At 37.7% G+C, this 11,757-nt stretch overlaps 1 protein-coding gene across 1 annotated transcript in view; it reads right to left on the bottom strand.

Moving 5' to 3' along the window:
- LOC106873703 (probable tubulin polyglutamylase ttll-15) overlaps window positions 1–11,757 on the bottom strand; it is a 26,515-nt gene that overhangs the window by 10,963 nt on the left and 3,795 nt on the right. Inside the window, exons 2-8 of the mRNA XM_014921180.2 lie at window positions 8,831–8,874; window positions 5,193–5,544; window positions 3,933–4,088; window positions 2,775–2,894; window positions 1,899–1,974; window positions 875–944; window positions 341–424 (exon numbers count right to left, since the gene is read on the bottom strand). Of these exons, the coding sequence (XP_014776666.1) occupies window positions 341–424; window positions 875–944; window positions 1,899–1,974; window positions 2,775–2,894; window positions 3,933–4,088; window positions 5,193–5,544; window positions 8,831–8,865 (893 nt within the window). The 5' untranslated portion in view covers window positions 8,866–8,874. The remainder of the gene's footprint in view (window positions 1–340; window positions 425–874; window positions 945–1,898; window positions 1,975–2,774; window positions 2,895–3,932; window positions 4,089–5,192; window positions 5,545–8,830; window positions 8,875–11,757) is intronic.

The following is an 11,757-nucleotide window of genomic DNA, read 5'->3' as shown; positions in this document are numbered from 1 at the left end:
CTGAAAGAAGCCCATCGTATATATGTATATATATGTGTGTGTGCTTGTGTGTATGTGTTTGTCCCCCCAACATCGCTTGACAACCGATGCTGGTTTGTTTACATCCCTGTAACTTAGTGGTTCGGCAAAAGAGATCGATAGAATAAGTACTAGGCTTCCAAAGTATAAGTCCTGGGGTCGATTTGCGCTCGACTAAAGGCGGTGCTCCAGCATGGCCACAGTCAAATGACTGAAACAAGTAAAGGAGTAGACCCCAGTACTACTTTTGTGGACCACAGGCTGGGAACCACTGCCTTACAATGACAATATTAACAATATGGAAACAAAGAGTTTGATTTACCTAAACAGTGCTTCTGTTTCAAGTACATATGCTCTGACTGGGTTGATGGACGTCAGGACAGCATAGACACCAATGTCAAACTTACTGGAAAATAAAAGCAGGGGAAGTTTTCAGGCATTGGTTTAATGTTGATATGACATTCAATGTTACTGTTTAAATAAATAAAGTATAACCAATAAATTGGTTATACTTCTACAAGGCATAAAATATTTTAACATTTTTTTTTTTAATACATTTCCAAATAATATTTAATTATAAAAATAAAATAAGATTCCTTAAACATGGAATGGCTATGAGGATCCACACAAGTAAAATAGAAACCAAATGCGATCCAGAGGAGAAAAATGGTTGGGAACCATTGGACTAGATGAAAAGCCTTGTGTAATTCAACCTAGGAGCAAGGAGATATATAATTGTAAAATCTATTCTTCAAGCACTTGAAACCCTCATCCAGGTGTGTGCAGCTGTCTACGGCTTCCGCTTGAATGGGAATATCCTTCAGATTCAGGGGAAAAGAAAAAAGCCCCAACTCACTGTCCATCTATTAGCAAAGGTTCTGATATATATTCCTGTACGAATGTTCCCTCTTTCGACAAGTCAAGCTCTGAAAATTAAAAATAAAGAGATACATAAGTAAATATCAGAAGTAATTCCTCCAGTTTTGTACAGGTAATGGGTTGTGTGTGTGTGAAGCATCGCAATTAAGTCATGGGGAGGATGAAAGAATAGATATAACATATGTATGCGCGTATGTGTATGTGTGCATATATATATATCTATTCCAGTTGATCTGATCAAAGGAACAGCCTGCTCATAAAATTAACGTGCAAGTGGCTGAATACTCCACAGACACGCATACCATTAACATAGTTCTCAGGGAGATTCAGCATGACACAGAATGTGACAAGGTTGGCCCTGTTGAATTACAGGTACCACTCATTTTTGCCATCTGAGTGGATCAGAGCAATGTGAAATAAAGCGTCTTGCTCAAGGACACAACACACCACCAGGAATCGAACTCGCAACCTTAGCACCATGAGCCAAATACCCGAACCACAAAACTACACACCTTCGATATGTATGTATATGTGTGTGTTGTAGTTACAACCATCATTGTTTTATGTCCCCTTTTCCTTGATGGGTGAAAAGGGTGACAGGGAGAAGAATAACGATAAAAATATTGACATAACTCGTCACAAAGGTGAATAAATAATACGAAGAGTGTGATGCGATTACAATGGATGTTTTATTGGTTGGACGATATTTCAACGGCTAACCTTTCTTTGTTGAGTTCAAAATGAAAAGGGATAAAATTTCAAAGAAATTCAAATCCAAAATATGAACGAGGGCAACCAGTGTCCCCCACATTGCTCTCGGTCATATTTTGGATTTGAATTTCTTTGAATTTTCAATTTTTATCACTTTTCATTAGGAACTCGACGAAAACAGGCTAACTGTCGAAATATCATTGAACCAATGAAACTACAATTGCAATCGCATCACGCTCTTTGTATTGTCTCATAATAATGATAATAATAATAATAATAATGATAATCACCATTTGGCGCCAAAATTCTTATTCCTCTGTGATTGTTGCTTTTCTGAACCCATAATTTATTTGGAAACCGTTTTATCTGCAATGAAAACAGTAATAACCAATTACAAACAGCAGCAATGATAATCCTTTCTGCCATTTTGGAGGGGGGGGGTACTTGATTACATTGACCCCAGTATGCAACTGGGTGGTGGTGGTGGTGATGATGATGATGAGGAGTAGGAGGAGAGGAGGATAATAATAATGATAATAGTAATAATAATAGTGTGGGTAATAATAAAAGTGATATGTTCACTTAATATCAGTTTTCAGGCTGTGTTTGTTTATGCAAGCATTTTAAGCAGACGGGGGCGGGGGGAATGTTAACCGAATTTAGTCAACAAATTATTTAACTACCCCCCACCCCCGACAAGTAATAATAATAATAATAACAATAATACAATGAAAGAGAAATAAATAAATGTAAAAGAGACGTAGCAGAATGTTGGTGTTTTGTAAACCTGATCTTTTGCATCTGATATTTTATGACTGAGCAGGATTTAGAATTAAGCAGAAAAGAAGGAAAAGATGAAGAATAGAAATAGGAGTGGTGGTGGTAGTGGTGCATATATGTGTGTGTGTGTATATGTTTATGTGTGTGTTCATGTAGTCTTGTGCGTATAGTGTTTGCTAATTCTGACCAAAAGTCTCCTAAAAGCAGAACTATAAAAGACATCAACAACAACAGCAATATCACACACATAGCACTGAGAGTTCACATGTAGCCAAAAGACACCAACAACAACAACAACAGTTACGTGTATCACATTGAACTCACATGTAGCCTATAAACACTGAAAATGGCGACACACATGAAGCAAACTCAATAATTTTACTCACGTAATTTTGAAATTTGTTTTTGTCTTCCGGTAACTTGAAAGCTTTTGGTACAAATTTGAATTCACTTGTTGCTAGGGAAACCTTGTTTGTGATGTAGCCGGACCCAGGGAAATGGTTGACCTGTTTTAACAGAATATTAAGAGAAAATAGTTGTCACTTGTCATGTTGCTATTGCTACATGTTTGATAGAAATATATTCTACAGGAATACTGTATCGAAAATCAGTGATTGGAAAAATAGCGGTGCTTAAATCATTTTTGGAAGGTTACAGTCAGCACAATTGACTCTGATGAGATTTGAACTTGGAACTTCATAAGCATAAAGCATTTAGTCAGACATTCTAATGTTTCTGCCACTCTGGTTTAGATGCAACCCTATAGAAACTATCATCATTGTCATCATCATCATCATCAGTGCTCCAATGTCGACTTTGGTGGTAGATATGAAATAAGATTTAAGGTGAAAAAGCATAGAAATCATGTTTGTGTAGATAAGGATTATTTAATCCATTATAATATGCCCAGAGTCAACCGGTTTCACTTCACTAATCATGACTCAATGTTATGATACCTTAATGAACTTTTGATTTAATCTTGTGTAGAAGCAGGTATGATACAGTTTTGCAGTTGAGCTATACTCTCCTGTATAACTGCAAAACTCTTTCATACTTGCTTTTACACAAGATTAAATCAAAAATTCATTATATCATAACATTGAGTCATGATTAGCAAAGTGAAACTAGTCGACTCTGGACATATTGTAAGATTTCTGCGCTTTTTCAACTTTTTTCAGTTTCTGTCTACCAATTCCCAAATTCCACTCACAAGGATTTGGTCAGTCTGTGGCTATAGTAGAAGACACTCGCCCAAGGTGCCATGCAGTGGAACTAAACCTGGAGCCAATTGGTTGGGAAGCAAGCTTCTTACCACACAGTCATGTCTGCACCTATTTCTCCACAGCAAGAAATTTTCTCCATAACAAAACACAATGAATGGCTTTCTCAGAGGTTTAAATCGACCTCACGCATATTTGAACTGCTAACGAGGTGGTGCTCCAGCATGGTCACAGTCAAGCATAAAAGAGTAAGTTTGTGTTTCTATATATGTCACTGGTCAGTGCTGTAACCCCATATTCACCCCAAGTCTTTTATTTACTAACCTTTTGGCCCGGCTTCATTCTTCTTATCACATGGTCCAACACATCAAAAGGATATTCGTGTGACCACAACACGTCCCAATTATTTTCTCCTCCGTTGGTTGCAAATCCCAGCGATTCAAACACGTTAAACACGTGCTGTAAATAGCCAGATTCCAGCTGAAAGAATTCAATTAATTATTCAATTAATTATTCAATTAATTATTGGTTTCTGAATGCTGTTCTGTTGATCGGATCAACTGGAACCCTCATCGTCATAACCGATGGAGGGCCACTAGATAAGCAAACGAATAATAACAGATGTTTTATAGCTGGCATTAATATTATTTAATTAGGTATTATAATTCACTCTTATAGAAACCAAGTAATGAAAACCAAAGCCAATGGACCCAGATAAGAAGTCTGGATGTCAGTGTTGCTGAGATTTGTATTACACTATCTGATTAGATTTTATTAATGCTACCTGTAAAACATGGTAAAAAGTTAATCAATAGATAGCTACAACCGACTGGTTTACTAATATACCTGATCTGCTACAGCCTCTTTGTTCTGTATCAGGTGAGATTTCTTCGGTAATTCTCTGATTCTTTGAACTCCATAACTGAACTGAGAGGTAGTACCCTATTACCGCTACCCTGTTATTTCCCTACACATTATATCAGGAATAATTTCATCTCAGGTACATGTCCTCTTATTACAAATGGGGGCAGTGGCAGCTACAAAACTGCAGCACCCCCTATTTCCACATACCGAAATTTAGAAATAGCAGTTAAAGTGCTAATTCTAAAATAAGTCTCCAACAGATAGCAATACTTGTAACTCACAAAGGCAAAAGACTGGTTAGTTTCCTTATTTTTCTTCTTGTTTTGCCTTTGTGAGTTACAAGTACTGCTATCTGTTGGAGACTTATTTTAGAATTAGCACTTTAACTGCTATTTCTAAATTTCAGTATGTGGTGAAGCAACTGTTGCTGATCCCTTAATTATGTATATATATATATATATATATATATATATATATATATATATATATATATATATATATACTATATACAATATACAATATAGATGCAAGTGTATGTGGTTATGTATGTGTGTTTAGCACAGAGCTGGCTTGGAAATGGTGCATCCTCACAGAAAACAGGCAAACAGACAAACAAATACATACAGACAGACAGATATATACATACATAGACAAGCTATTTGGCCACCATGTTGTATAGAACTTCCCCCTAATAACAAATGTTTCCATCCATCACTTTACCTTCTTTGCATGAACCCAAAGAGTTGGCCCTGATTTCGCATTGGCGATGCGGTTCACTGGAAGATCTGCCATAACTTGTCTTGGAGGAATGTTGATTTTAGCATCACCATCAAGATTGGGGTTGGCGTCATTGTTGCTGTCGATGTTGTTTACGTTGATGTCATCGATTGGTGGTCCTGGTTCAAACAGCATCTTCATTGGTCCTTCTCTCAGATTGACCTGCTCCTGCCAGATCTTGTGCAGCACTACCACGTTCATTACAATCAGAAGGACGCTCGCAAATAAGATAATGAGCACGAGGGACGACAGGCGGTTCAACAAACGCATTTTCGGTCTTTGGATCTGCTTGATTCTGAAACCAATAAAAGAATAGTAACAACAACAACAACAACAACAATAATTATTGTATGCACAAGGCCTGAAATATTAGGGGAAGGGGATAGTCGATTGCATCAACCCCAGTATTTAACTGGTACTTACTTTATCAATCCCGAAGGGATGAAAGGCAAAGTTGACCTCAGCAGAATTTGAACTCAGAATGTAACAACAGGCAAAATACAGCTAAGCATTTCGTCCGGCATGCTAACGATTCTGCCAGCTCACCACAAAATAATAATAATAATAACAACAACAACAACAACAACAAAAGCAGCAATGATGATGATGAAATGTGAATCTGACTGTAGGAAATATAAATGGAAACAGACGTGAATGAATATTAGTCTCAGTCTGTATCAATACTGGATTAGATTAGAGATTTGGATTAGGAAAATTCACCAAGGCAACCTTGTAATTAGGAAAATTAATTAGGACCACTAATATTTTTTTAATGACAATAAATGAAGATAACATAATTAGACCCAACACAGACTTAAGAATCAATAAACCATATAGAGTACAACACACACACACACACACATCAGCTGTCCTACAAATAAGTACGGGTGTGGCTGTGTGGTTAAGAAGCTTCCTTTGTGACCACAGATGTATGTGTTCAATCCTGCAGCACAGCATCTGATAGTAGCCTTGGGCTGACCAACGGAATGAATGTCAATTTGAAAGATGAAAACTGTGTGGAAGCCTGTCTGTGTGTGCATGTGTTTGTGTGTGTCTGTGTGTGGTTTTGTGTGAGTGTGTGTACATGTTTGCATGTGTGTGTTTATGTGCGCACGTGTGAGTGTGTCTGTTTGTCCCCCTGCTGCCGCTTGATAACTGATGTTGGTTTGTTTGTCTCCACGACATAGCAGTTTGACAAAAGAAACTGACAGAATAAGTAGTAGGAATAGCATTTTGTTCAGTCAAGATCCTTCAAGGTGGTGCCCCAGCATGGCCACAGTCCAATAACATAAACAAATACGAGATATAAAATAAAAGATGGAAATACTAGGAAAAGCTTTACAGTTTGAGGGGATGGGGGGGGGATTGGAAAAAAAGCCAGAAATAACCCCCGGAACTGGCTGAGAAGAACTGGATTCAAAGAGAAGACAGAAGGATTGTTGATGACATCACAGGATGAAAGCCTTCACATCACAAGTACGTAACAAAGCAGAATACATTAAGTAACAGCAAAATATATGGAAGAGAAAAAGGGGCAAGAAATCACAAAATGGAGAAGATGGGGTTACCATGAATTCATTTGAAGAAATCAGGTATTTATATAATTCTTTTCTACTCTAGGCACAAGGCCCGAAATTTTGGGGGAGGGGGGCCAGTCAATTAGTATGGAACTGGTTCTTAATTTATCAACCCCACAAGGATGAAAGGCAAAGTTGACCTCGGCGGAATTTGAACTCAGAACGTAAAGACAGACAAAATACCACTAGGCATTTCGCCCGGCTCGCCACCTTGGTGTAAAGTCCTGCTGACTCATAGGGGTCGGTTTCCCAGTTTCCATAGGGTGTAAAATTCCCCACCTGGAGGGGACGCTGGTCTGCAGTAAGTTTTCTCATTTTTGCCAGCTGAATGGACTAGAGTAACGTGAAATGAAAGAGATGGATGTGAAAGTCACTCAAACACTACCACTTCTAAAAATAGTGACCTGAGGTTATCAAGTAAGTGACCTTGCCTTCAAACTAACACCAGGTGGTGCACATTTATACGACTGATTCTCACTACCAAAATGTTGCATGGTGGGCAGAATATGTGGACGAGGTCATTTAACTTGGTCTCAGACAAACAAGCAATTCCAGTTTTGGCGGTTGTCCAAACGCAACACTGTGTTTCTGTTTTAAAAGTCTCACGTTGTGTGGGAAACTCAACAATAAACACTTGTATATTCCTGACATGATTCTCACCAAAAGTCTCTTGTGTGAGGCCATGTTTAACAGGGATTATATTTTTATATGTTCTTGTTCTTGAGATATTTTTGTTGTTTTGTTTTACATTGACTCATTGTTCTCTTTTCAAAGAATGGTGAAGTTCAGAGACAGGTTTCTGTTTGTATGTTGTTTTGTTGTAGCTTTTGTTTTTTTCTCTTGCTATTATTGCTGTTGTTGTTGTTGTGGTGATTATGGTTCTCAATAATTACTTTACAAACCAACTGAGGTCTCTTTGACCATTCTAATTCTTACGATAGGACAATAATCATTAGTTTTTTGGTGGGGGATTTTGTCTCTTACATTTTACATCTTGAGTTTTGCATCCCATGCGATGGTTTGCCATGGTTCTATCTCCTCTTTGTTATTTGTTAAGTAGACAGAAATGAAAGACAGAGGCTGGTTGACGCATGTCATTGGTGTCGATGTTAATTTTCACAGGGAGAGTTCACCCTTCATCAATGCTGGTGATACCCTTATGGCATCCTGATAGTACTTCTGATTGCAATTGCTATTAGGACTGTTAATGATGTTGATGTTGTGATTGTAGTGTTAACAGCAAGGGATTTTTTCACACTGCCATCTTTGCCTGAAAGCAGAAAAATCCTTCTGGTGGCTGGTGATACCACATGTGTAGCATTTACTTATTTTAGTCTTTTGTCGATTACCTATGATACTCAGCCCATCATTTTTAGCAAAGAGTCTGTATCTACCTGTATCTACCTGTATCTACCTGTCATACAACAGTTTTTTACACCCAGATTTCGTTGATGACATGGCCCATTTTGTTGTCATTCTTTTACTCTTTTACATGTTCCACTCATTTGACTGTGGCCATGCTGGAGCACCACTTTAAAGGGTTTTGCGTGAAGAAATCAACCTCCGAACTTATTCTTTGTAAGCCTAGAATTTATTCTATCAATACCTTTCGCAAACCACTAAGTTATGGGGATGTAAACACACCAACATCGGTTGCCAAGTGATGATGGGAGACAAACAAACACACACACACACATATGTGTATGTATATAAACAACAGGCTTCTTTCAATTTCCATCTACAAAAAATTCAATCACAAGGCTTTGGCCAGCCCAAGGCTATAGTAGAAGGCACTTGCCCAAGGTGCCACACAGTGGGACTGAACCCAGAGCCATGTGGTTGGTAAGCAAGCTTCTTACTACACTGCTATGTAGATATTCTTCAAATGAAACTTAACTTTGGTCATAGGTCTGCTTACTCAGAGTCTGCTCGGGGCTAAACAACAACAACGGCTGGTGATGTATGAAGAGATGATATTAAGAGATTAGTCAGGTCTGTACATACGCTAGGGCTTTCTGAAGGTCCTTTATGCTAGTCATCCCGTCCACCTGAAATACAATTTTGACCACAGTGAATGCCAGAGAAAAAGAAAAAAAAAATACTATCAGTAGTTGTGATCAAACATTTTCATCAAACATTTTGATCCAACATTGTTGGGTTTTTTTAAAAACTAGCATGAGGCAAAAACCATTTTCATCAAACATTGTGTTTGACTTAGAGTTGCATCATACAATCATACAAAAGGTTTTTATAAAACAGTTTCCATCAAACTTCTACAAACTGCTTTAAATATATGTGTATATATATATATATATATGTGTGTGTGTGTGTGGGGGTATAATATACAAAGTGTGTGTATGTGTGTATATAATATTCAAAGTGTAAAGTATTATATATCCCTCACAACTGATCTTGCCAATCAGTTTCACACTCAGGATACAACGGAATGTTAGGTAACACTCTGATTACATAACGCTGTGCTCATCAGAGGTAACCGACATGAAATGAAATATGGTGACTTATTTCATTCCGTATTGATTACCTCTGGTGACCGTAAGGTTATATAATCAGATTGTCACCTAACAAACGTTTGCATTTAACTCTCCAACTAAGCCATCAGTCATTCTGTGAACATTTGTTGGTTTTAGACATTGGAAAAACCCCTCAACTGTATCAATTTACATCAAACTTTACAGCAAATTAATTACCAGTTTTTCTTTTAATGTTCATCTAAATAAACGGGGTGGGGGTGACGGGTGGAGGTCTAGTGTTTGTTCTTAGTGGTGGTGGCAGCGGTGGGGGGTGTTGTAAAGTGGTGCCAGGCCTCTTTGAGATTTTTACTGGAATATAATATATATTTTGATATATTTTAATGGTTGTTGCAGCAGTAGAGTCTGTGAGAATTGCAGATCGCTGCAGGGTGATGCAGGGGTGGGGGCAGGGCAAACGGCTGCATGTGTGTGTGTGTGTGTGTTGCACAATCACAGGAAATTTGGTTTAAAGATTTTTGTTTCACTGCATATGACGGGTGAGGTGGTGGTGGCAGTGGTAGAAATGGTTGGAGTGACGGTGGAGGTGGTGATGGTGGTGGCCATGGGTGGCAGTGGTTGTAGTAGTGCTGTTCATGGTTGTTATGGGGTTAGTAATGGTGTTGTCAGTGGTGGTAGTGATGGTGCTAGTCGTGGTGACGGTGGTGGTGGTGGTGGTGATCGCCCTGGCAGAGGCAGCAGCAACAGAGGTGGCTGTCATGGTTGGGGCGGTAGCAGTGTTGACGATGGTAGTGTTGTCATGGTGACAGTGTTCAATGGTGGTGATGGCGGTGGTGAGGTCTGCTGTATGATCAAGTTGGCACACCCTTTACTTAAAAATAACAATGTAAAAGAACAATATTCATACATACATGCATATATACACACATGCATGCATATACTGTATGCATGTGTGTATACGCATGCATATATAACTACATACACACACATACAGATACAAATGGATAAAATAGAGTGACAGAAAGACAAGTGTGTGTGTGTGTATATATATATGTGTGTGTGTATATATATGCGTTGGCATGTCTGTGTGGTAAGTAGCTTGCTTACCAACCACATGGTTCTGGGTTCAGTCCCACTGAACCACATGATGTATTCATAGGTGCTATATGAATACATGATGTGGTTCTAGAGTCAGTTTTGACTGCTATTTCTAGCATCGTGGTGCCTCTTTGGTACCCTTAATTATAATCATATATATGCATATATATATATGTAGATATATATATATATATGTGTGTGTGTGTATGTATGTATGTATATTTTACACACATGCACATGGTGTTCTGTAGAGTTTCCAAGTGCCAAATTAATTTTCTTGGCATTGTTTGGCAATGGGTCTTATAGTAGAAGACAAATGCCCTGGGCACCATGCAACAGGCCTGAACTCAAAACCATGTGGCTGCAAAATGGGGCTTCTATGCAACATAGCCACATGTATACATATATATATGCATACGCACATATGGGTGTGAGTGTAGAAAGAGGGAGAGAGAAAGAGAGTGAGATGGCCAGACAACGAGCCGGATAGATAAAGAAGTGGACAGACAAACAGATTACCGACCTGATAGGTGGGTTACTTCTGAAACTTAATAGGTGAAGATTGTGATAAAGAAATAAAACCTGATTTAATGAATAGATTGCATGGGAAGATTCCGTTCTTTCATTCAAAATTTGTGTTTTTCTCAGGAAATATATCCATTTTATACACCTTCTTTTGCCACGTTGGTAAATATTTCTCAGAAACACACGCAAAAGTATTCTTACCCTTTTGGCTGTTTTGATAGTTAAAACTGTTGAATAGTCAGTTATGTTATGAAATATTGTTTTCTGTTTGGTCAAACCACTTGTAAACCTATTCTCTGATCTCGCACCAAAATATTCCCCTATTTATCTGGTACAAAGTGGTTTCCCAGTCTATCTGCTGCCCTAAATGAATGTTTCACAACATCTGAAATAGATAACCAAAGAAAACAAAGTCGACCAAAATCATCAACTAATAAAAAAAATAAGCAAAACCGATTTGGTTATATGCATGTGTGTGCATGTGTATCTTATTTACATGCATATATGTATGTGGGTGTGTGTATTATATACATGTGTGTGCATATGTCTCTCTATATATATATGTATATGTATATATCTACAAACACGCTTGTGTGTGTATTTGTACATATTTTTGTATACACACATATATATATATATATATACAGATATGTATACAAAAATTTATCTATCTATCTAGATAGATAGATAGATAGACATAAATATATATGTGTATATATATGTATGTGCATGTATTACATAAATATATACATGTGTGTATATTTGTGTGTATATATATATATATATATATATATGCACACGTATGTGTATATATATAAA

The sequence above is a fragment of the Octopus bimaculoides genome, chromosome 24 (genome assembly GCF_001194135.2).
Source record: "Octopus bimaculoides isolate UCB-OBI-ISO-001 chromosome 24, ASM119413v2, whole genome shotgun sequence".
NCBI classification, from domain to species: domain Eukaryota; kingdom Metazoa; phylum Mollusca; class Cephalopoda; order Octopoda; family Octopodidae; genus Octopus; species Octopus bimaculoides.
Note: the sequence above shows the minus strand (reverse complement) of the source record. Positions and strands in the feature narration are given on the sequence as shown.